At 34.3% G+C, this 27,716-nt stretch overlaps 1 protein-coding gene across 1 annotated transcript; it reads right to left on the bottom strand.

Moving 5' to 3' along the window:
• Nucleotides 1–7,374: 7,374 nt before the first annotated feature.
• On the bottom strand, nt 7,375–10,584 carry LOC107934234 (14-3-3-like protein A). The gene is made up of 5 exons (XM_016866611.2): nt 10,296–10,584; nt 9,113–9,626; nt 8,861–8,983; nt 8,136–8,252; nt 7,375–7,668 (listed from the first exon to the last, which is right to left on the bottom strand). The coding sequence occupies exons 2-5, from the start codon at nt 9,596–9,598 to the stop codon at nt 7,606–7,608; spliced, it is 789 nt and encodes a 262-aa protein (XP_016722100.1). The 5' UTR covers nt 9,599–9,626; nt 10,296–10,584; the 3' UTR covers nt 7,375–7,605.
• Nucleotides 10,585–27,716: the final 17,132 nt, after the last annotated feature.

The raw sequence follows: 27,716 nt of genomic DNA, 5'->3' as shown, positions 1-27,716 counted from the left end.
TTGTGTCCTACATTGGCATGGGTTGAGATAACGTGGAGGAAGAAATCTGTTCTAAAATCGTGGCTATGCCACCAGGAGTATACATCTGATTCTGGCGCTTGTCGCATACTGAATTAGCAGTTAAGCTGCGTTTCTGTAAAATGTCAATGAACACTTTGCGGTATGTAGTTTTGGTTGGGTATTGAATGTCCTTAATGGTGTGTTGGGGTGGCCAAAGACGGTGTGTAGCGGGCAGAAATATGATTATTGCATCTAAATTTGATTGGTATCGTGTATGAATTGAAATTACATATACGTACACATATAATTGGTTTGCTCTGAGCCTGGACTAAATTTACTCTTGTATTGAATGGAACCTTCAAATTTGAGAGTACGCTATAATGATTGTTAATTGAATATTTGATTTATGCACTGAATTCACAACTCACTTTGGTATTACTTGGATTTCAAGTGGTTCGCAGACTTGGACGGGTCGGTGCCGCAGGAGCTCGGCCGAACTATTAATTTCTTATATATTATTTCTGTAGGAGCCTTGTTAAACTATAGTAAAGTAACTGTTGCAGACTGTATACTTAACCACTATTTGGGTTGAACTTTATGTAAATCACGGTTTGGTTTATGGTGTCTTGCATAGCACTTGATTTTTGCATGTGACTTTTTAAGCTTGGGCTGGACGTCTAGGCCGGGTCTAGGGTGTTACAATGGAGGCTTCCTCCAATTCTCACAACTGCTCTTCCATAAACTGCTCCTCATGGTGACCGGCGAAGAGAAAGTTTTTACTCTAGGAATTACTTAGCTAAATAGAGAAATGGGATGTGTAGCACCCCAAACCCGGCCCAGAAGTTATAGCCGGATCCGGCATGCCACATCAAAAACGTTAAATTTTTTTTTCCATTCTAAGTCCAGAAAATCGTACTTGATGTTCAAAAGATTAATTCATTAAGGGTTAAAGTGAATGGAAGCTGTGCACCAGGTAGGAAATCGGAAAAGAGGTGGTGAGTCCATCGGACTACTTAAGTACCAAGCTCCCTTCAGATCCAATCCTAGACATGCATACCACCATTGCCACACCTTAACGTCATGGATATTTCTAGGAAACCGATTTGATTAAGTCATTTTTAGGAAAAGTGATTAATTTTGGAAAATACTTTCATTTCTGAAGCTTTGCTTGTTGTCGTGTTATTTTGAATTCAATTGTTGTTTTTGAAAACGCGCCCTAAAGCTATCCAATTTCGACAGTTAAAATAAGTAATACCTATATTAGTAATACATATTAAAACCATCAAAAATAATTAAGCGGCCTTATTACATTTAAAAACCCAAAACTTCAAACGTAAATAAAAGGATGTCCAGTTCACCAGAAGAAAATCAAACTTTCAGAACGGGTGGCCACTCCGAATTCCCTCACAGCTCCAAGCCCACTATGGTTGGGGATTTCCTGCGTAGATGAAAATAAAAGGGGTGAGTTTGGGGAAACTCAGTGTGTAAAATAATCCAACCATAGTCTAAATCAGCTCAACACACAGAAACATAATAAGTTGGCCTTAGCCCATAACAGAATTCAGAATAAAGCCCATAGGCCCATAACAGAACATAATAGATATTACATGTTTATGCAGAAACCCAACCCAGATTCATCCATAACACCCCCGTACCAGCGTTACACTATGTGGGGAGACTACTCGACCCACCCAACCGCTACACACCACAGAATTTGCAGCATGGCTGCCAGAACAGATAATGTGACAGAGTCACAAGATACAGATAATCGTGGCAGAGCCACCAGAACAGATATATGTGGCAGAGCCACCAGATCAGATATTTGTGGCAGAGCCACTAGATTAGATATTTGTGGCATAGCCACCAGAACGCTTCCTCCATAATATAACCCATGTCCCCATGCAACAGATATATAATCATGACATACATCATACAGAATCAGATCGTCATGCTTTTCAGTCAAAATTAACCCTAGGGGTATAACGGTAATTTTTCACGGGTATAAAACTAATTTTCCATACATAGGGGTATTATAGTAATTTAGCTACTTTTAGAGTTTTCATGCATATCCTAACTATTTACGTACTATCAGAATACTTACCGCGCATACTTACCGAATTGGGCCCGTTGGCCCATGAACCGATCTTTGGCCCATTAAGCCCAAATTATCAAAATGTACGAAATCGTGCGTACTGCAGTTTATTACTTTAGATTACCAAATATACAAACCCAACTATCTTACGAGCATTCGCACACTCGCAAATTCCCAAAATACCGACTTTTCGGCATTTCGGCTTTTCGACTTTTGCCAATCTAGTCTATGAGAGGGTGTCAGTTACACACCTGTTTGTGACGATATGCTGACGAGATCCACACACAAACCACCTACAATTGGATTACTAACACGTTAATCTAACTATTCAAATACGAACTACGTATTAACCCCTTACAATATTCGGCCAACCACACCTACAGATCATAGTAAGCTTATAAGAAATCAATAAGCAACTCATTAACAAATTTTTGTCAATGTTTACCACATAATCATAATTTCACTGCAAGCTGTCTTCCTGAGCAACAGTCACTAAATCATTTATAACTGGAGCTACGAAACTCCAAATCAAGTTCCGTTAATTTTCCCTGCAAATAGACTCATATATCTTTTATCCATAAAATTTTCAGAATTTTTGGTATGGCCAATCAATACCAGATTTTTCTTAAAGTTTCCCATGTTTCACTGTTTGACTAATCTGACCACTCTTTATTACGAATCAAATTTCTCATTGTACAGAATTCAAAATATGTTCTTGTTTATTTCATTTGAAACTAGACTCAATAAGCTTTAATTACATAATTTATTAAGCTTCTAATTCATCTCCCACAATTTATGGTGATTTTCCAAAGTCACGTTACTGCTGCTGTCCCAAGCAGATTTATCACCAAATCACTCTTTCACACCTAACTTGCATGCTTGTTATTTAAACATGTATATCACCAATCAATCATCACATATCTATGATTTTACTTAAGTATAATCTCCATTTCATCATTTTAAAGCACAACATGTTAGCCGATTTTTCCCTTTAGCATCTAAGGCACATGCATGTTCATTTGTTTGGCTCAACTTCACTTATCTTCCATTTTTCATCAAAAGAACATGAAACAACAACCATTTCCTTCATTTTAATTCATGACTAAATGCTCACAACACAACTAAAAATCAAAATATACTTCAAGAGTTAAGGTAGAATCAAGAAGAACTCATGAACCTCAAAATAGAAGCAAGGTACCAAGAACTTACCGTCAATTTTCCTCCTCCTAATGACCAAATACTCAAGAGCTTTCTCCTCTCTTTTCTCTTCTCTAACTTTCAGCTATGATGAACAAAGATGGACAAAACTTTGTTTTTTTCACCCCTTTTTCTTTTAATAAAACTTCATATTTCATCCATTTAATTCTTTAATACAAAAGACATGAAATTCTTATCATGAAACATTTACCTAACCCATTATCATGAAACATTTACCTAACCCATTATCATGGAACATTTACCTAACCTATTATCATTGAACATTTACCTAACCTATTATCAATTTGTACCATAAATTATGGATATCAAGTGTACATTTTGTCTACAACAACATGATGGCTGGCCACTTCATGTAAAATGGGAGGTTTGTCATGCAAATCCTCCTATTTTGCACTCCTATTTATTTGGCCACTTCAATTTAGCCTATAGCATTTTCAAACATTTTCACATAGGTTCTATTTCATAATTTCACCCCCTTTTTGTTATGGAACAAAAATTAGCTAAAACTGTCGGGTTCTATCTTAAGTTTGGGCTTTCTAGAGGCCCACTAACATAATTAAACCTATGCCAACATTCACATGATTCCCGAAAATTGGGGCGTTACAGGATGGGTGGAAAAGAATGAAAGTTAGAGAGAAATGAGAGGATTGATGAATGTGTGTTAAAGGATGAAATGGATAATGATTGAAGGATGATAGAATATTGGAATGAAAAGGTTTATTTATACTAGAGGGATGGCTAGTAGGTTTGCTATAAATAGCATTTTGAATCCCATGATATGCTCTCATGCTTGGCTGGCCATACATTGTGGAAGGGAGTGGTTGTTGGTTTCTTGATTCATGCATGAAGTCATGCTTGAATCAAGCAAGGTGGTGTACGGTTTCAAGAGTAATTGTTAACGATCGATTTCTGAATGTTTTGCAAGTGTAAGGACCTTCAAATAAATATCCCAAAAGCCAATCTTGAATTGCTCAGATGCCATTGCTGAATTGGGCTTTACTCCTCCCTACTTGGACGGTTTATTGACCCAACTGCTTGCCAAACTTGTTCTTTAGTTATACCAAAATAAATTGGATAAAATTAATTTCTTCGTGACCCAAATTTGCTTGATGTTGCAGTCTATGTAGAGTGAAAATAGGCTTATGTCCATGTGGTTTTAACAAACAAAAGATTCATAATTCCTTAGTCCAACTACAAAAATTAAATTAAAGGTAATATGTCACATAAAATAATTAAATTATGCACATCTTTAATGCAAAATACCATAGAATTACATTCTTTATTAAATCATGCCCCTTATCTTAATATGAACAAAATTTACCCTTTTAACTATCAAATACTTGAAATTAATATTAATTTTAAGTAAAATTGTGTCATAAGCTACTAGGAAAAACCTATATAATTTAGAGTTTATGAAGATCATGACTAATAACATTTGGCCACCTGCACAATGCCAAATGCTCATTATCATAGCCACTCTTCCCCCAAAAGTGTCGTATTTATGACAATTATTCTAAACATCTGACACTCATTTATCGTTTCAGATAGGACAAATCTTCATCAAACTTCAGAAAATATCTCACAGAAGACCACTTTAGAACCTTTTGTGTGATTTAAGGGGGCTATTGTTATATCTTTTCAACACACGAACATGTGTTAGCACTGGATAGACCTTTGGCCTCCACATTGACTCCTCTTGGAATAATATCTCGACAGGGCATATGACCTCAGCGACTATAAGTAATAACATCTACCCTACCTAGCGGAAGCCATATGCTAATATCTAAGTGTGAATACTCTTTTAATGTGAACACACTTGTAAGACAATAGGGAGTTTGTTTAGGCTTAACTCCCTCGTATTGATAGAGTTTCATGATATGTGCCCATGATTATTCATTAGGCATTTAACGGTACTAAATGTATATCCTAACGCGTCATACCAACAAACAAAAAGATCCCTCCTATAAATACCTTGGAGAACAATAAACAAAGGATCAATTTTCCAATATTCTAAAGTTATTCTAAGCATTTGTCTTCTTGATCAGCCAGTCCTCTTATCTTTAATCGGGCTCTCAACCTCTTTAGGCTAACTGGTCTTTATTGCACCACTGTGATCTCCTCCTTATTATCCTCATTTGTTGTGCACAATATTAACAATAATATAAACATGTCCTTAGTCTAACCGAAAATGAGCAAACTGATTAAAAGACTAATGTGTCATTTGTCAAGTCTAATTGATGAGATACTTTGTCTTGAACATTGGTGCAGAAGATTCCCAGAAGATAGAGACATAAATGTGACTGACTGGATTGATAATACATCGGACATGACCTAAGTAGAATATATCCTAGACTTGTTTATAGATTTATTCATTTGTGACGTTCATAGTGTGGCATACCTTAATCTTGAGTGGATAATGACCTATGTATGCATGACTCGTATACTTTGATGCAAGTAAATGTGTGAGTTCAAATAGATAAGGAATCGAAAGCTGTTGCGTTAGGTATACGATTTCTACAGTATGTAGCACCATTCACAATAGTTGAATTCATAGCGCAACTAAAGAGTGAACTATATCCTCTCATTAACGTTACATGATAGATGAGAAGTAAACATGGTTATGGGTCTTTTGTCTTTGTGATAAATGATTTAATTGCTATTTTATAGTAATTGACTTTAATGAAGAAAGATATAATGGCTACCATGAGATAAAATAAATTAATATTGGGAGAACAAATTTATCCCAAAGAGATTAAGTATATCATATGAGGGTAACACACTTATGACAAGGTCATTGAACAAACACTTATTAAGTAACTTTCGTAATTGTATGTAATTAGAGAGAGCTCAGTCACGATATTATAGTGGAATGACTTCGTGACTAAATAAGTTTATAATTAATAAGGGAAAAGCTGAAATTTAATTATAAATTATTTGAGCCCTAATCATATATGTTCAATCAATTCCTCCGCTAGCTCATTGAAACCATAAATGAATTGCATTTAGAACCAAATGGATAGAAATGAATGAAAATGGTGAAGTTAGAGAAATGAGCTGCATTCACAAATAAATGTCTCTTGCTAAGTATAAAAATGACTTGAGAATTAATTTAAGATTTTTTGAATTATTATTTAAGGTTTATTGAATTATAATTAAATAATTAAAGTTTGAAAATGAAATTGAATTACTTTGTCATTATGGATTTGTTGAATAAGGAAATTAATTATATTTCCTCATATATTTGTTTACAGTAAAGTTGTACTTTAATAATTAGATTAATTGAATATATAATATTTATTTTGAGAATAGAAAACAAGAATTAGATTGAATTAAATTATAACATGTCAGGTCAAAAGTTTAGGATTCACGTATAATTAGACTCAATATATGAGAGGCCTTAACTCTCCTAATTCACAAGAGAGGGGTGACAACCTTAATATTATTAACCAATGTGTGCCGCCCACTCCTATTTCAATTAGAGTAGGAGTGTGTTTTCTATTTAAATAATATTATTTTACAATGACTTGTTCAGCCAAAATTCTTCTCTCCTTATAAATAGAAGACCCTGATTTCTATTGAGAGAGTTACTTTCATATTGAACACAATTCGTAATACGGGGATAAAAAAAAACATAGTTTGATTGAAAGCCAAAATCAGTTCAAATCCGTCACGTACAAAGCATAAATATTTTTCAAATAGAGTTTATTATTATAAATACCACAAGATAACTCGGTTTTGAAGAATTTTGAGACTTCCATTGTAACACTAAAACCATATTTCTTAACCGAACCTTTTGCAATAGCAATCTTTTGTTCTTTTGTGGGGAACCCCCAACTTGTAGCCTCTACTGAAATATGATGCTTACGGGCTGACGATGTATCGTACCTTATTTTAATTTAATGAAATGTTCTCCTTTGGTAAAAAAAAAATTATATTACTCATATCGGCGTTAATTTTTAAATTGCTCTTTCCAACATCCGGACGATTAAAATTCACTAAGCAAATGGCAGAAACATGGATAAGGTGGTTTACAACAGCAATGAACCAACATTCAAAAAAAAAAATGAGACTGGCAAACGCACTATTTTAGCACTAGCACGTGAAAACCAAACCAACCCAAACCGAATTCTTCTCGTTCAATAATACAACCCATATAATTTCAGAGGATCATTTCGATTCCAAGTGCTGGTGAATGCATTGAAAACAAAACCAAAACCCTCTACAACAACTCACATTGCATCTATGTATTGTAAACCTGCAAATATAAGGTACAGAGAACAATTTTTATTAACTTATCACTGCTGTCCCTCGCCTGACTCGTGCTTTGAAGCTTCCTTGATCTCATCTCCAGCCTCATCCTAAAACCAAGGAACAAAACAATAAATCATCTGAATAAGGAACTTCAAAAAAATCCATCATCAGGTAAAAAGGAACATCCAGTGTTGATCAATGAAATAATTAACATGAGCCATGAGATAATACGAAGCCCCAGGTTAACAACAATAACATCAGAATATTAGTTCTGAAACCACTCTGCTGAGGTGAAATGTATTTGGCATGTATGCTGTGAAGAAACATTCTTGATACAGGTAAAGAAGCACTGATAATCTCGGAGATTAACTGAAAACTTTGAAATATTAGTCCTGACATTAAGCTATGAGATGTCATGCCAGGAAGTTTAGAGAACATGGTAGAGAACTGTAGTCATGTCAATGAAAGCAACTAAGTTCACTCAGGAATATAGCTTTAGACATTTTTCTTATCCATGTGGCATGAAAATTTCATGATTGTGTGCACACACAAACTTATTGGGGGGGGGGGATACCGTGATGTCAGATGTCCAAAGGGTCAGGTTGTCCCGGAGAAGTTGCATGATCAATGTACTATCTTTGTAAGATTCCTCACCCAAAGTATCCAACTCAGAAATAGCCTCATCAAAAGCCTGCCAAACGAAAAACATGCCATTTTAGTTTGCAAGCAACCGTTAGACAGTCAATTCATGCCCTCGAGAAGACATTTGTGGAAATTCGCATAAGAACAATCTAATTGTCATGCCTTAATACATAGAATTAAATTAACAAATCCCAGTAAAATGGACATCAATTTACAACATTACCAGACTTCTTATGGATAAAAGCAATCTCTAACATTTCTGTTCAGACTTGCTCTACACTAGAAAATGGAAAACTTAATGTAATAATTAGACTTCATAAGCAAAATGAGTTTATTTAGAGTAATCAATTTAACTCTTTTGTCCTAAGTTCAATGTCCGTACCATTAGTACAAACCAGATTCGCACAGTAGTTTTTAGGCGTTAACAAAATGGCTCCTCAAACTTGCAACTAGCTTATTCGATACAAGGAGTTGCCATCACAATTAAATCCAGTTGGGGTAGAATTAGATTAAAACAATTTACTATGCCCTCTGAAACAGATGAACCATGCCAAGAAATTAAAAGCCAGACGAGTTTACTTCTTTTAACTGTTCTACATCAATGACAAATAAATAAAAAGAAAAGATATTGATAGCAAAGCAGTAGAAAATAAACACCTGTTTTGCAAGATTGCAGGCACGATCAGGTGAGTTGAGGATTTCATAGTAGAAAACAGAGAAGTTAAGAGCAAGCCCCAGCCTAATTGGGTGAGTAGGAGCAAGCTCAGCAAGAGCAATATCCTGCCATCACAAAAATCAAAAATAAAACGGCTTAGAAATTTTATCTTAATCTTTCCAGTGAAAGAAATGCTTAAGGAATTATAGAGAAAATAACTCATACTGACAAGACTGCATCAGCAATTGACCCACCTGAGCAGACTTGTAAGCCAACAAAGTGCTCTCGGCAGCTTCCTTCCTCTCAGCACCAGTCTTAAACTCAGCAAGATACCTGTGATAATCACCCTTCATCTTAAGGTAGAACACCTTCGACTCAGCAGATGAGGCCAAAGGAATGAGGTGAGATTCAAGAAGGCTCAAAATCCCATCACAGATCTTGCTAAGCTCAGCTTCAATCTTACCCCTATACTCCTTTAGTTGTGCAACATGATCCTCATTTCCTCTGCTCTCTTCCTTCTGCTCAATGGAAGAGATGATCCTCCAAGACGCCCTCCTTGCCCCAATCACATTTTTGTAAGCCACTGAGAGAAGGTTCCGTTCCTCAACAGTCAGCTCCTCAACATCAACAGTTTTTGCAACTTCCTCCATGAACTCCACCATTTCCTCATAGCGTTCAGCCTGCTCAGCCAGCTTGGCCATGTAAACATTTTCCTCTCGTGATGATTCAGTTGGAGACATCTTTACAATATCAATCTAATACGTGATCCTGAGAACAGAGCAAGATTTACTCTTTTTTTTTTAATACAAACATTTCTAACCAAATCATGGGTCTAAACAAGAGCATCCACATCTAGAACAATCATTCGAGACATTCTCATTCCTCAATCCTAAACATAACCCCCCCCCCCCCAATTTTTAGCTCTTCGGTTCTTCAAAATTTTCCAACTTCTAGATCCAATCTTACTACCAAAAGATATAACCTACATTTAATTAATAATCCAAAAAAAAAGGATCCAAATTGTGAGTAAGATGAATCATCAGCACTAGCTCCTATCCTCCATTCCAATTTCCAACAGTTCCTCAGTATCCAAACTGTTATTTCTGGTTAGCTGAACTTTCTACTCTACAGCTTGGGAACAAAATTTCCTATTTCTTTTTTCCCCAATTTCAAGGAACCAAACAGACCACCAAAGAAGAAAAGAATCCCTAATTAGGAAAATCACGCAATGAAGAGCTCAAATCCTAAACAGATTGATTCTAAACCTATAAAATTAAAACAAAAAGAAAAAAGAAGAAGCTACAAAACCATTCATTGCATTAATAAAAAATCTAAGAACAAAATCGGGAAACGTATAAAAATTAAAACCCTATAGATCTCAAATTAAAGAAATAAAATCCAAAATTATCAATAAAACGACGACCAAGAGTGACGTACCGATCGACGACTTTTTCGTTGGTGGAAGTGAGAAAGAGAAAATTATTCTAGGGAGTGAAGACTAAACTCTGAACAGCTAGAGGGCTGGTTTTTTTATAAAAAGGGTATCAAAGATTACACCAAAAACACAAACAAAAAAAGTATCAAAGAGAGTAAGGGAGAAAGAGAGGGTGGTCCAATGAGACGGCGACAAGTAGTGGATAGCAGAGATTCCCTTGGAGTTTTGGGCTTGTGAAGCTGAGAGCCGAGTTAGTACATATTTAAGAGGAAAATTGAATGAAACTAACATACAATGTTATTAATTTATTTTTCAATAATTTAATATTAATTTAGTATTTTTATCTTAAATTGTAGTATTTTTATTTTTGAAAAAAATTAAATCCAAAATAATGTATTGAAATTTAGAATAAAAATATTGAAATGATATTGAATTATTGAAAAGGTATGAAATCGAATAGATATATTTGTTTAGGTATGAAATTGAGTAGAAATTATTAGGTAGTTTTTTTTTGTTTTTTATCTTGTAAATTATGCTCTTTCACATAAAAATAGTGTTTTGCATGTAATTAAAAATTGCTAACTCATTTTTAATTTTTATTTCAATTCATTTTCATTTTTCTTTCATCACTCTTAATTTTAGACGAAAGCGACTTTTTAGAATTGTTTTTCGTGTGTTTTTGACCAATTTAATTAGTTAATTTAGACCTCTAAAAATTTATCTTATGATATTCTATTTTTTCGAGCCTCCAATGATTTTAATTATATGATTTTTTATATTTTATATTTATCTTTTGGTATATCCCATTAAATTATATAAGTTTAATTCTATGAGGATTAGGTTTCCGCATTAATCTATTTAAGCTATAAATCCAAAGATTCAAGGAGGGCATGATGTTTTCCGACACTTTAACCCCAAAAATTTAGCGGAAATTGTTTTTCATGACACAATTTTTTAGTTTTCATTATTTCGTATGAAATTTGAGTTATTAGAAAAAAACAATTTTTCAAATTTTTCATGTGTTTTTGAAATATTTGATTAGTCAACTTTGAGTTCTTATAAATTCATCTTATGATATTCATTTTTGTCAATATTTGTAGTATGAAATGTGGTATTTCATTTGGTATATCCCTTTAGGTTATATGATTATTGAATTAGGGGAACCAAGTTCTCAAAATAATATACTCCAAACTGTAAATTCAGGAATTTTAAGAAAGTGCGATATTATTATAATTTGACGCATAGAATTTAAGTTATTAATAATCATTTTTTAAGAATAATTTTATTATTATTATTATTATTATTTTTGAAATTTAAATTATTAGGTGAAAACAAATTCTTAAAGTTGGGTTTTGACAATTTGACTAACTAAATTTGAGACCCTATAAATCCATATTATGATATTTATTTATGTCTAGGACAAAGCAATTTTCAAAGTTGAAGTTCAACGGTGTTTGAGATTTGATTAGCCAAATTTAAGCCTTTTTAAATCCATCTTATGATATACATTTTTGTTGAACCTTAGATAATGCTTATACTATGAAATGTATTCTTTTCTGTTTGTGTATCTCTTTAAGCTATATGACTAATGTATTTGGAGAACCAAAGCCTCAAGTTAGCTTACTTGAAGCTTTAAACCTTGAAATTATGGACAAAATATAATATTTGGACTCAACATTTTAGGTTTTTGATAATAATTTTTTTATAAATAATTTTTTTGTATTTCATTATTATATTTGAAATTAAAAATATTAAGAGAAAACAAGTATTCACAATTAATCACTAGTTTTTCACAAATTTGATTAGCTAACTTTGAGCTTATGAAAATTAATATTATGATATTCATTTTTGTCAAGCTTCAAATGATTTTTATCATACGAAGATTGTTCTTTCTTTTGGTACACCCCTTCAGGTTATTTGAGTTCAGTATTAAGAAAATCACACTTCCAAGGCCTCCGACAATTTTTAATGTATAGAATGTTGTAGTAAAAAATTCTTTTAGTCCTTTTCAAATTTAATATTGAGTAAATTAATTCCTTTAAAAAATCAATCAAATTTAAACCATATGTTTCCGGAGCAATCCTGCTGAAGCTATTGACCGACAATGTTAGACAATAATTGAAGCACCCTCAAATTTATCAAATAGCACATTAGATATCATAAAACTGTTCAAAAAGTTTTTCTAAGTTAAGGTCATTGATCATCTAAAGTGTGCAAATGATCTAGTCTTTTTTTCCTTCTTCTTTATTATCTTCCCTATTTCTCCTACAACATGCCTTTGGTATGTAATAAACTATCTTTTGTTTAGTGTTGAAGAATTTATACATACGTACGTCTTTTTCACCAGAAGCATGATTCATAATAAACGAATTTAAGAAATGTAAGTGAAAAATAAGAAAAATTGCTGAATGGTGAGCAGTATACCTCTATTATCCTCAATATATCTTTCCAAATTAGAAAAATGCCTTGTATAGAAAATAATGTAAACAAATAAGCAAGGATTGTAAACCAAAAATGTCTCTTCGTAGTTAGCATAAACTAGAAGCATGCTTACTAGTAACATGGCAGGCAATGGTATGATGAAATCGAAATAAAGAGCAGCTTTTGGGTTCAAAATATATGAAGCAACATTGTAGAATTAATAACCCTATTTGCCCCCCTAAATGACACAATCAACCAGAACATATTCTAAATACGATTTGGTGCATTGGTTTGATGCAAGCCGCGATAATAATTAAGGGGTCTAAGAACCAAAATAAGTTTCTCATTACTTGTCCTCTTCAATAAGGCAATCCATACATGTAGAGCAGGCAAACTTGTATGAAAGGAGAAATGAAAATATTTGACTGCAAAAAATGAAAAAGAAAAAAAAGCGTGGCATGAGGGTGTTGGTGGGTTTGGATAGGAAGAATGAAACCTTCAATCTCCTTTCTTAGAAAATATGAAAAGTCTAACTAGTAAGGAAAACAATGTGAAGAGAATTAGACCTTAAACTGTCCAAGGTCCATTAAAATGTCATTCCAAATGCTAAATGTTACAGGATATCCAAGGAAAATTCCTTAACATCGAGCAGATCATTAGATAAAAGGGAAAAACAATACTATTACTATTTTGTTACAATCATTAACAGAAAAGTCACAAAAAAAAACAAAGGTCATCATAGGAGCTTCATGCATTGAAGGCTATGTTTTGCTACGGTAAGTTGTTGATAATCATTTTGATGAAACAATATTTCTGTTTCATTTTTACATTTGAAATTTAAATTTGTAGGAGAAAGCAAATTTTTAGGGCTGCTATTCATAGGTTCTTGACAAATTTGGGTAGCCAACTTGAGTCTCTAAAAGTCCGTATTATGATATTCAATTTTGTCAAGCCTCTAATGATTTTTATTGTACATCATTTTAGATGGTGGCCTAATTTAACCCTTTTCAGCTCCATCTCATGATATTCATTTTTGTCGAGCCTTATATGATATTAATAGTATGAAATTTTTTCTATCTTTTGGCATATCCCTTTAGGCTATATAATTTTTGTACAATGAGAATCAGGCCCCCAAAATAGTCTACTTGAACCTAGTTAGGGCTTGGTTACTATTTAGGAACCAACTTTAAGCTAAAATCAGTTATCTTTTAGTGTCACGCTAGCTCAAGCTAATGTTATTTATGTTTGTCTATTTGTCTTAATTTTGTCTTGCACTCGTCTTTATATGATTTATAGTTTGAGCGATTGTCGTGTTTTTGGATGTAAGGGGTTCTTTTTATTAATAAATTTTGGTGCAGTCTTTTACTCCTTTCATTGTCTCGAGACTAATTTCTGTTGGTTTCAGTTATAAAGAGTTTTTGAATGAGGCATTTTTTACCTTTCAAATTTTTTTGACCCACTGTACATCCATCTTATGATATTCAACAACTTGGCATTTCATATGCCAAGAATCAAAATTCCTTCAATTCATAAAGTTGGAACAACCTCGTGTCTTTAGCCAAATTAGGTCGACATTCAACTCTTTTATTGCCTAGTATGCACGTTTTTCTAACTCTATTCACAGATGACAATTCTTCCCATAAACATTACAATAAGGTGACATCCCCAATAGAGTTTTATAAGTTGTCCTGTAAGCCCACAAAACATCATCTAACTTAACTAACCAGTCCTTTATAGTTGGGTTCACTGTCCTTTTTAGAATATGCTTAATCTCATGGTTTGATACTCTACTTGACCACTGACTTGTGGACAATAAGCAGTTGTAATGCGATGCTTGACATTGTACTTTGGTAAAGCAAAATCTAATTGTTTATTGCAGAAGTGTGAACCTTCATCGCTTATAAGCGTTTGAGGAGTTCCTAATCTTGAGAAGATGTTCTTCCTAAAAATTTTTACAACTAATTTAGTATCATTTGTGGGCAATGCAACTGCTTCTACCTACTTGGAAACACAATCCACTACAAGCAAAATGTATTGGTTTCCAAATGAATTCGGAAAAGGCCTTATAAAATCAATCCCCTATACATAAAAATACTTCAACTTCCAAATTTTTTTTGAGGCATCTAATTGCGCTTAGAAATATTTCTAGTTCACTGGCATTAGTCACATCTTCTTGCAAACTCAAAAGCATCCCGAATCATAGTCGACCAATAAAACCCCGACTGCAAAACTTTCTGAGCTGTTCTTTCTCTCCAAGACGTTCCGCAAAAGATGAGGTGTGACATCCAGTTAATATATCATCGATTTCCTCTTCGACCATACATCGTCAAATTAATTGGTCTGCATAATGTTTAAACGCATATGGTTCTTCTCAAACGTAATCTTTCGAGCTGTACATATTCTCTTTCTTCTATTGGCCTGAAGCATTCGCAGGAAAAACTCCTCGTGCCAAGTAATTAATGATATTCTCGTATCAAGGTATTGATTGCTTCTTATTCATTACTTGATAACATTCTACTCAGAGTAACTATTCATCAGTAAAGGTCTCATTGATAGCATGTGTAGTTCCAATAGGGTCGGAAGCGTGTAAATTATTGTACTAAAAAATCACACAAAGTTCAATTCCCAGGAAAGAGAGGTGGATCACAAGGATCTCTTAAGTACCAAGTCTTTCCTTAGTCAGAATATCCCTTCTATCGTAATTTAATAGCACAATTAAATACTACTATTATACCCTCAAATATTGAAAGAAAAATAGGACAAGAAAAAACACAAGAGTTTTAACGAGGTTCAGTAAATTATGCCTATGTCTTCGAGCACTAACACCAGATGATAACTTTACTATCTCCAAAATATTATAAACAAATAGAATTCCTTAAGAATTCTTAAATGGGAAAAGAGAGAAAACTAAGAGAGAAAGATTGGTTGGGATGGTTGAAATGAAAATGATTAGGCCTATTTATAGTTGAGGTTCAGGGACCAACTTGCAAATGGCCTAAAAAATTAGGGACCAAAATTGCAATTATCCCATTCAACTTTAAACAACTTGCCTATCACTTTTTCTTTCGGTGCCAATTGCACCTCCCATTTTTGACTTTTCAACACCCTCTTAATTGACTTTTCAACAATCTCCACCTTGAAGATTTGATTAGGATAATCACATCTTCACACACTTCCTTCAACTCCCCATATTCAATAAATCTATCTTTTGTAGTGCCTCCAAATGCGCTCTCGAGCGCCATACACCTGAAGGTGCTCAAATTCTCAGGATGTTAATCAAGTTCGAACAATGATTAAACTTGATTGTTGTTACCACCTTGGTCATCATATCTGCGGGATTATTTGCTGTCGGAATCTTCTGAAGTAGAATTTTTCCTTTTTCAAAGACTTCCCGCACAAAGTGATATCTTACGTCGATATGCTTGGTTCTTGAATGATAGACTTGATTTTTCGCTAAATGAATAGCGCTCTGGCTGTCACAATATAGACTAATGTGACTTTGAACAACTCCCAAGTCTTTCAACAATCTATTAAGCCAAATAGCCTCCTTAACAGCTTCTGTAACTGCCATATATTCTGCCTCTGTAGTAGACACTGCTACTGTAGACTGTAAGGTAGACTTCCAACTTACTGGGGCTTTCGCAAGAGTAAATAGATACCCCGTACTTGAACGACGTTTATCTAAATCACCAGCAAAGTCGGAATTAACATATCCAACTAGAAACTGACCAAGTGCTTCATCTTGTTCAAAAATTAAACCAATATCTACGGTTTTTCAAAGATATCGTTGAATCTATTTCACAACTTGCCAATGTCCTTTTCGAGGATCATGCATATACCTGCTCACAACTCCAACAGCTTGTGAAATGTCAGGCCTCGTACACACCATCGCATACATCAAACTCCCAACTGCATTGGCATATGAGACTTTTGCTATATATTCTCTTTCTTCTTCAGTTTTCAGAGATAATTGAGCACTAAGTTTCAAATGAGAAGAAGTGGAGTACTTACATGTTTTGTGTTTTTATTTACACCAAAACATTGTAATACCTTTTTTAGATATTGCTTCTGATTCAAACAAAGCTTGCCTCTCTGTCTATCTCTACTTATCTCCATGCCGAGAATCTTTTTGGCCTCACCTAGATCTTTCATCTCGAACTCTTGATTCAACTAAGCCTTCAGTTTGTCTATCTCCTTTTGGCTCTTCGAAGCGATTAATATGTCATCAACATATAAGAGTAGATAAATGAAAGATCCGTCATGCAGCTTCTGTAAATATACACAATTGTCATATTTGTTTCTTGTATACTTTTGCCTTCTCATAAAGCTATCAAATCGCTTATACCACTGCCTCGGGGATTGCTTCAATCCATATAGCGATTTGTTCAGCTAACAAACCCAATTTCTACCACCAGCATCTGTGTATCCTTCGGGCTAAGTTATGTAGATCTCCTCTTCTAACTCACCATGCAAGAAAGCCGTCTTAACATCAAGTTGAGCTAACTCCAAATTCAACTTTGCTACCAAGGCCAACAAAATTCTGATGGAGGAATGCTTCACAACAGGGGAAAATACATCATTGAAGTCAATTCCCTTATTTTGAGCGTAGCCTTTAGCTACCAATCTTGCCTTGTAGTGAATATCTTTCTTGCTAGGAGATCCATCTTTCTTTGCGAATACCCACTTGCATTCGATTGCCCTTTTACCTTTCGGTAATTGTGCCAACTCCCAAGTATTTTTCTTCCAGAGAGACTGCATTTCTTCATCCATGGCACTTTCCTATTTATCACTTTCTAAGCTTTGCATTGCTTCTTGATAAGTGATAGGAATATCATCATCAACAACGGGAATGGCGTAGGCCACCATATCAGTAAATCGAGCAGGTCTAGGAATTTCTCTCCGTGGCCTTACAACTGCAACTGGTTCTGGTGTACTTAAAGGTTCTTGGGTCAGAACCTCTTCAACCTCTAATTCCTCCATTGTGGCTGGAGAATTAGACTTATTAACTGGGCAAATCCCCATCTGCTCAAACTCCACCTGTTTTGGAGTACACTCCACCTGCTGTAGAGTATTGCTTGTCTGAATATCTTCATCTGCTACCTTTTTCAATGTGGCAAATTTATCAAAGGTAACATCTCTGCTACAGATTATTTTCTTTGTGTCTAAGCACCAAAGACGAAATCCCCTTCACTCCAGAAGTGATTCCCATAAAGAGAGCTTTCTTTACCCTCGGATCTAATTTTGACTCCTTCACATGGTAATATGCAGTGGATCCAAACACATGTAAGGAATCATAATCTGTAGCCGGTTTTCCAGACCATACCTCCATAGGGGTTTTTCTTTCTAATGCAGATGATGGCAAACGATTAACAAGATGGCCAGCGTATGTCACAGCCTCAGCCCAAAATTGCTTGCCCAACCCAACATTGGACAACATACATCGAACTTTTTCCAGCAATGTTAGATTCATACGCTCTGCCACTCCATTCTGCTGTGGTGTATCCCTAACTGTGAAGTGTCGAACAATACCATACTCTTGGCACACATCGAAGAACGGATCACTTCTATATTCCCCTCCATTGTCCGTCCTAAGCCGCTTGATTTTCTTGCCAGTCTGGTTTTCGATCATAGTTTTCCATTTAAGAAAAACTCCAAGCACTTCATCCTTAGTTCTCATGGTATACACCCAAACTCTTCTGGAAAAGTCATCAACAAAAGTAACAAAGTAGTGTTTTCCTCCCAACGAAGGTGTTTTGGAAGGCCCCCATACATCTGAGTGAACATATTCTAAAATACCTTTTGTATTATGGATAGCAGTGCTGAATTTCACTCTCTTTTGCTTTCCAGAACACAATGCTCGCAAAATTTTAATTTACAAGCCTTTGCACCTCTCAGCAATCCTTGCTTTGCTAGAATTTGCAAGGATTTTTTGCTGGTATGTCCCAACTTTATATGCCACCGCTGCATTGAGTCCAATTCTTTGTTACCGGAAGCTGCAACGACTGTTCCAATAACTGTACTACCTTGGTAGTAATACAAGTTATTTTTTCTAATACCCTTCAATATCACAAGTGCGCCAGATGTCACTTTCAAAACCCCATCTCTCATAGTAACAACTGAACCATTAGATTCCAAGGCTCCCAATGAGATGTGATTTTTTTTCAAACTGGGCACGTACCGAACATCAATCAGAACTCTAGTTGATCCATCTTGATTCTTTAATTGGATTGAATCTATCCCAACAGTTTTACAAGCATTGTCATTGCCCATATAAACAGCTCCTCCATTTAGTTCTACTAAATTAGAGAACCACTCCTGGTTAGGGGACATATGATAGGTACAACTCGAATCTAATATCCACTCATCTGAATACAACGACGATGATGATGCAACCAGTGATAGTTCAGAGTCACTGGTATCATGCTTTACAACACAATAATCTACAGCAACTTTTCCCTTATTCTTCAGCTTTGGACAATTTTTCTTCCAGTGGCCTTTCTCATGACAAAAGGCACATTCATCTTTCCCGAGTCTCGACTTTGACTTTGATCTCCCTTTCTGAGTTTTCTTCCGAGTGTATGAACAACCTCAGACTACTAAAGCTTCTGTATCTCTGATTGAGTTTTTCTGTTTGTCCTTCTTTCTCTGTTCATAACTGTATAAGGCCGCACAGACTTCGCTCAGAGATATATCACTCCTGCCATGAAGTAGAGTAGTTTCTAGGAACTCAAACTCCTCAGGAAGTGACCCCAACAACATCAAAGCCAAATCTTCATCTTTGAATATCTCATCTGTATTTAGCAAATCAGTGACTAACTGATTAAATTTGGTGATGTGATCATTCATTGTGGTACCTGGGACGTAAGTGAAGCGAAACAGTCTTTTCTTCAAGTGGAGCTTATTTTGACTGTTTTTCTTCAAAAATTTTTCTTCAAGTGCCACCCACAACTTATTTGCAGAAGTCTCCTTTGAAAAATCATACCTCTGCTCTCGAGAAAGGCATGATTGAATTGTGTCACATGCCAACCGATTGATCACCTTCTAATCTTTCTCCTGTACATCATCTGGTTTCTCTTCATTAATGGCAATGTCTAAACCCTGCTGAAAAGGGCATCTAGAACCTCACTTTGCCACATACCAAAATGGCCCGTGCCATCAAAGATCTCCACGGCCAATCTTGCATTTACAATTGTCGGTCTTGTCCACATAGACGATGTTGAAGCTCCTACACCGACCGTTTTCTCCATAATCTTTCAATATACCTAAGGAAATCTTTTCTGATGTGGAAGATCAGTTTAAACTGCAACCACAGAGCATACTACGATTAACCTTCGGCTCTTGATACCACTTGTAGTTCCAATAGGGTTAGAAGCGTGTAAATTATTGTACTAAAAAATCACACAAAGTTCAATTCCCAGGAAAGAGAGGTGGATCACAAGGATCTCTTAAGTACCAAGTCTTTCCTTAGTCAGAATATCCTTTCTATCGTAATTTAATAGCACAATTAAATACTACTATTATACCCTTAAATATTGAAAGAAAAATAGGACAAGAAAAAACACAAGAGTTTTAATGAGGTTCGGTAAATTATACCTACGTCCTCGGGCACTAACACCAGTTGATAACTTTACTATCTCCAAAATATTATAAACAAATAGAATTCCTTAAGAATTCTCAAATGGGAGAAGAGAGAAAACTAAGAGAGAAAGATTGGTTGGAATGGTTGAAATGAAAATGATTAGGCCTATTTATAGTTGAGGTTCAGGGACCAAAATTACAATTATCCCATTCAACTTTAAACAACTTGCCTATCACTTTTTCTTTCGGTGCCAATTGTACCTCCCATTTTTGACTTTTCAACACCTCCTTAATTGACTTTTCAACAGCATGATCTTCCCCCTTTTTTACTAGTCAAACTCTAATCAATATAGATGATCGACAACTTGGTTTTCAATCCCTTTTCGATCCAAAATCCATAGATCAAACTCTTAAATAAGCAACATCCATCGCATCAATTTGACTTTGGTCTTTTTCATCTTCATTACATATGTTAAAGTCGAGTGATCAGTCTACATGTAAACCCGATTTTTCATGAGATAAGTTCGAAACTTCTCGCAAGCAAAAACTACTGCTAGCATTTCTTTCTTCGTAGTAGCATAATTACTTTGAGTTAGATTTAATGTTTTGCTCGCGTAATGAACTGCATGAAAATTTTTCTCCTTTTTTTGGCCCAAAATGCATTGACAGCATAATCACTAGCGTTATACATTATCACAAATGGTTCCCCCAATCCGGGCTAGTTATAATAAGTGCAGTGATCAATCTCTCTTTTAAAACCTTAAATGCTCGCACAAAAGCATCATTGAACACAAATAGAGTATCTTTCTGAAGGAGATGATTTAATGATTTTGCAATTTGGAAAAATCTTTAACAAACCTTCTATAAAAACTGGAAAGCCCGAGAAAATTTTTGATTCCTCAAATCGAATATGGGGTGGTAGTTTTTCAATAACTTCTCTCTTGGCTCTATCAACTTCCAACCCTTTATTTGAAGTTCGGTGCCTGAGAATAATTTCGTTTTTCACAATAAAGTGACATTTTTTCCAATTAATAATTAAATTAATGTCTTCCCACCATTCAAGACACTCTCTAAATTGGACAAGCACTCAGTGAAAGAGTCACTATAAATGGAGAAATTATCCATAAATATGCCCATCCCCTTTTTAATCATGTTGGCAAATATTAAAGTCATGTAGCGCATGAATGTGGCTAAAGCATTACTTAAACAAAATGACATCCATCGAATAGCATACTTTCCAAATGGGCAAGTGAAATTCATTTTCTCTTAGTCGTCAAGTAGATCAGAATCTGATGATACCCTAAAAAAATAGTAAAATTCTTTTCCAGCTGATAAGTCGTAATTTATACATATTTTTATCCCATGCTTAGCACATTTTTGGATGAATTATCATTATATTTGTGGAATTTAATGCTCCTAATCCTTTTATTTCATGTTTTATACTTAGGTGAGCATAGGAGAGTAAAAAGAGCGAGAAATGGGCCAAAAAAGGAAAAAATGGGTCAATGTGGGAAATCAACACGGCCTGGACTTCCTCACACGAGTAGACCACACGACCGTGTCTATTTAACAGGCTCTAACATGGTTTGAAGCACTTGCACACAGGCGTGGTACACGGTCGTGTCCCTGTCGAGCCCAAGTCTAATTCTATTCAGAAAAGGGCACTTTTGAGGGTTTTGAGACATTCTAAAGCTTATATAAACACCCTAGAGGAGGATTAAGTGGGGACACCAAAATAACAGAATCAGATTCCAGTTACTATGAAAGTAGATAACTTATCTTAAGATAAGGTTCTTCTAAATTCAGAACCCTAAATCAGATTAATAATACAATATGTAATTAACAAGTCAACATTAACGCCACATATAACATCAAATTGCACAACTTAATATACTCAATACATTGGCATAAATAACATCACATTGAACAATGAATTTAACACATTCGAATAGATCAATTTTAAGCTCACTAATGGTTAATTTAGCATGTGAACAGCATATTAATGTTTTGCATTTACAGCATGGTTTAATTAACTTCAAGCAAGAAATTAAATGCTGCAAATTTCCAGCACTCAAAATCATATATGGACAACATTAATATGACATTTTCGAGCACCTTAAAGACACATTTGGAAAATTTGAGGAACCATTTGAACAACCACATTCGAACATCTTAAAGACAACTAAATTTTGTCTTGTTTTGGACAACTTTACAGGTTAGCAAGGCATGTATTAAACCACGCCTAACATGTTTATTTCATCATGCTTTGAACAACAATAAACAACCATTAAGCATCATATTAAATCAACTCTTTAACATATTCGAACAACTTAAAGTACATCATTCGAATATCATAAATCACAACTTTCAGACACCATAAATTGCAGCATTTAACACCTAAATTTTCAGCATTTAACACATAAAATGGTTTTCTCCTTATTAAACACTTATACGACCCTCAAAGCCAAAGTATGCACCTGTAAGCCAAAGTCAGGCCAGTAAGGAAATCACTTATATGACCCTCAAAGCCACATATGTCAAAGCATATTAACTGATCTTTTTGAATAATGATATGGAAAGATAAATTTTTAATAATGCCACCATAAAGCAAGAATCAGAATTTGTTTCAACAAAAGAGAAATAAAACATTGTTGCTAATAACCGAATAGAACAAAAAAACCGAACAGCATAACTGCACAGGCTTAGGAGCAAGAGGCAAAACCGAACAGCATAACTGCACAAAAACATGCTGCACTACTATTGTTTAATGTTATTTAAAAATTATTCTTTAGTTCTAATATCTAAAATTAGAAGCACAAAAGGCAATATCAGGGTCTGATGAACAGTTAGATTTGACTAAAAATACCAATAAATCCAATAACCCTAATTATAAATCTAAGGATTTGAAATCTAAAATCTAACTTTGGAACAAATTATAACACAAAACTAACAATAGTTTTAAGCTTAAACTTATACATTTATTCAACTATATAAATTAAACAGTAATCTTATATAAAAATAAAAATATAATATTTAATAAATATTCATAAAAATGAATAATATATGTAATTAAATATTAAATTTAATGAAATAAGCTGACACTTGGAAGTGCAGAACATAGAGATATAAATATAAATCTCAAGGATTTCAAACCTCAAAAACAGGCTCTAATAAGCACCTTGGTCATACCTGCCAAAGTATCACAAAGTTCATCAGTGATTGGATAGGAACTGAACAAGTGGGAATATAATCATATATATATATATAGCTTTTTCAAGTTGACATATGAAGATATTTGCATAAGTAGGAAAATTTTGTACCAAGCTGTCAGTATATCTGAATGAGTAAATGTAACAGCCCAAATTTCAGTGATATTGGAACAGTGATTTGAAATCACTAAATCCGATATGTGAGCTTAAATATTAGTAAGTAAATGTTAAATGTGGTTTTAGAAATAATTTTGAATTAGTGAAATTATGTAGTATAAGAAGTTGTAGATAAAACGGAATAAAAACGAGGTATCGAGACCTCGAATTCATAAACGGAGCCATAAATATTTTAGAAATATTTATGGAGTGTTAATAAGTTAGTATTAAAGTTTCGTCAAGAAATTTTAAGGTTTTAGTAGTTAATTGGGAAAAAAAAGAGAAAATTGAATTAAGTACAAAATTGTGAAATGTGATTAAATAGCTCTAGTAATAATTAAAGGAGGACTAAATAGGCAATTAAACCCCTATTATTGGGCTGGACGGCAGGTGTGTGCTGGAAAAAAATCAAGTGTGAACAAAGGGTAAAATTGGAATTGGGTAAATATTAAATTGTAAAATATGATATATTAGGTAAAAATCTAGAGTTTTCTTTAATTTTCTTCGTCTTCTCCAGCAAAAACACCATTGAAGGGTTCTTTTAAGCTGGTCTCTCATATTTCTATTACATGTAAGCTCAATTCTTGATTATTTCTTGTGATTTTTGTGATTTTGAGACTTTTACAACTAGGTCCATATATTTAATTCATTAGTTTTTTTATTATATGGATAATTTTGAAAGTTTCCATGAACAAGTGCTGAAAGTTTATGATGACTTATCATGGAATTGAGGTTTTAATTTTATTATATGATGATTTTATGAAGAGATTTTTTTTAGAAATAAATATTTAAGACCTAATTGTGAAAGTTGTGAAATTAGGGTTTTGTGATGAAACTTTGAATGTCAAAAGCTGTGAGATAGTTTATAATGTTTAAGTAAAGTGTTATTTGAGAAGAAATAGTTCAATTGTTGAATAAATTGAGCAGGGACTAAATTGTAAAAATTTAAAAGTTTAGGGTAATTGTGTAATTTCAAAAATTTAAGGGCATAAATTATGAAATAGAATAGAATTGAAATGGATGCTAATGAAGGAATGATTTTATAATTATAGATCAAGAAAACGAACTGAATCGTGGAAAGGAGAAAATTCAAGAATAGTCCCTGAATTTCTACGACTTTTGCAAATTAGCCCAGGTAAGTTCATATGGCAAAGTTCAATGTTTTGTTATGAAAATATTATGATTGTTAAAGTATTTTATTGTTGATGAATACTATCAATTTGCATTAACTAATAAATAATGTGTAACTAAAAGTACAAATTAGTAGGAACAATGGATTTGAGTGCTTCCATTCTGTGACCCTGATGAATTGACGGAAAATATGTGATAAGTGCGCCCGTTTAAGACCATAGCTGAGCTATGGCATCGGTGCAATGTGATAATGTGACTCCGTATAAGACCATAGCTGGGCTGTGGCATCCGTATAATGTGATAATGTGATTCCGTATAAGACCATGTCTGGGATATGACTTCGGTATGATATGTGAACCATGTAAGACCATGGCAAGGCTATGGCTTCGGTGTGTGATGCGTAACAATGTGAAAGTCCATATTTTACTATGATAATGTGATAATGAAGCACTCAATTCCCTTATTGTTCCCTAATTTGACAATGAAGTAAATGAGAAATGGGCCTAAGGGAGTTAAATAGTGAGTAGCCATATAGAAATTATTCAAATGAGTTATTAATGAAATTGTGATTTGGAGGATGAAATAGTTAAACTAATAGATATATGATTGTGTACAATATTTGATAAGATTTGTGTTTTTATGCCTATGAGCTTACTAAGCTTACTTGTGTGTGTTTGATAATTTCTTTTGTAGATTGAATTAAAGAGAAGTTGGTAGATCGGATCAACACAACAAGGCACACTATTCAGATCAATTCCGGTAGTTTTTGTTTTATGTTTAAAGATTTATATGGCATGTATAGAGTTTGAATGAATTGAAGTAAAGATGTTATAAACTATTTAACAATATTTATACTAAAACAGTTTTTGGTAAGTAGCAGTAGTTTGACTTTGAAAATTCACCATAAATTGTGGAAATTGAGTTAAGGGCTGACAAAAAATGAGATTAAATCCTAATAAGTCTAGTTTCATATAGAGGAAACGGTGCATGCAATTGGATTTTATGTTATGAGATATTTAAATTGTTGTGAGACAGAGTCTGAATGACTTCGAGTTCCCTTGTTCTAATTTGTAAAAATCATTAAAAATTGAAAACAAATAAGTAGGAGTCATACTGTATATGTATAGATTCCTCATTGGGTCTATTTTTAATAGAAACAAACGTCATGGTTATTTGAATTCTGTACAGGGAGAAATTTGGTTCGTAGTGCACAGGGGTCAAAGTAGCCAAACCCTAAAACAGGGGAGAATTTAACTAATAAACTGTACTAATTGGACCAACAAAAAATTATAGAAAAAAATTAGTAAGTAGATATATGAGTCTAAATTCGGGGAAAATTTACGGATTTGGATTTTGAGTTTTATAACTCGAGATATGATTTTTTTAGCAACTATGACGTAGTTGGACAGCTTGTCTGAAAAGTATGATATAAATTATCTGAATTTGGTTAAGTGCTCAAATAAGTTTAGTAGTGCCTTGTGCTCGACTCCGGCGACGGTCTCAGGTAAGGGGGCATTACATTTATTGGTATCAGATCTTCGGTTTAGTCGATTCTCGGAATACGTATGATGTGAAAAGTGTCTAGAATAACATGCCATATAAATCTGTGATAGTGTGATGTGTATGATCCGATCTAATCCTTGTTTTTATTATAGATTATCTTCGATTTGAAAAGATGTCAGATATACCAGAACAAATTGAGCAAGAAGAAGTTAACAGTAGAGTACAAATCTCTGAACAAGGAACAAGTAGTGAAGTTCCGATTTCATTGATGCGAGAACAAGAACTCAAAAATATGATTTATGGATTCATGAATCAGTGGTATAATGAGAATGTGCGAGAAAGAAATCAGACTCCGCAACCTCCTCCCCCTATCTCAACATTGGTAGTACCCCTGGTTGCTCCTCCACCTTTTCCGACAACTGAATCTGGCAAACGTTCTCCATTTGAAAAGCTCAGAAAACATGGGGCTGAAGAATTTCGGGAAAGAACAGATGATGACCCCGTTAAAGCTGAATATTGGTTACAAAGTATAATGAGGGTTTTTAAGCAATTGGCGTGCTCACCAGATGATTACTTAATATGTGCCGTGTCATTATTGAAAGAAGAAGCTTATAACTGGTGGGAAACAATAGAAGCTGTTGTACCGGCTGAGAAGATCACTTGGGAATTTTTTTCAAAATGAATTTAAGAAGAAATATGTCGGTAGAAGATATCTGGATAAGAAGAAAAGAGAATTTCTCGACTTGCGACAGGGAAACAAGTCAGTGGCTGAATATGAAAGAGAATTTGTCTATCTGAGCAAATATGCTCGAGATATAGTACCCACTGAAGAAGAAATGTGTATCAGATTTGAAGAAGGGCTTAATGATGAGATTAAAATGATGATAGGGGCATTGAGATACGAGAATTTATTGTCCTATCAGATCGTGCTCAGAAGCTTGAAGAAGTATATAATAGAAAGATGCAACGAGATAGAAGAAGTAAAGAATCTTTCAAAAGAAGTGCATCTAAGTCATTTTCGGCTTTACCAGTGAAGAAATCTAAAGAGGAATTCAGTCGAGCCACTTCAGCACCGGAAAGATCCGAAAAAAGTAGGCCAAGACAATTTGATTACAAAGCATCTGACAGACCTGCTATTAGTGTGGGTAGTGTACAAAATACCCAAAGGCCTAAGTGTCAACATTGTGAAAGAAGTCACCTTGGTGAATGTAGAAGTAAGTTAGGAGCTTGTTATAAATGTGGGGCCACTGATCACTTTATTCGTGATTGTCCCCAATTACAAGTAGAAGAAGTGGAACAGAGGGAGAAACAGAAAATTCCTCCTCAAAAAGGAAAACGCTCTGGTCAGAGCAGTGTTATAGGGGCTACTCGTTCAGGTATGAAAGATACTGCTAGTCGATCAGAAGTTAGGGCCCCTGCTCGTAC

Source organism: Gossypium hirsutum, chromosome A07, assembly GCF_007990345.1.
Source record: "Gossypium hirsutum isolate 1008001.06 chromosome A07, Gossypium_hirsutum_v2.1, whole genome shotgun sequence".
Lineage (NCBI taxonomy): Eukaryota > Viridiplantae > Streptophyta > Magnoliopsida > Malvales > Malvaceae > Gossypium > Gossypium hirsutum.
Note: the sequence above shows the minus strand (reverse complement) of the source record. Positions and strands in the feature narration are given on the sequence as shown.

Bases quoted from the DNA above. Each gene is read 5' to 3' on its own strand.
- LOC107934234 (XM_016866611.2), bottom strand. From the start codon at position 9,598: ATGTCTCCAACTGAATCATCACGAGAGGAAAATGTTTACATGGCCAAG. The intron at 8,984-9,112 runs GTGGGTCAATTG...TTGTGATGGCAG, and splicing joins TGGCTTACAAGTCTGCTCAG to GATATTGCTCTTGCTGAGCT. The intron at 7,669-8,135 runs GTATCCCCCCCC...CCTTGGTTTTAG, and splicing joins TTTGGACATCTGACATCACG to GATGAGGCTGGAGATGAGAT.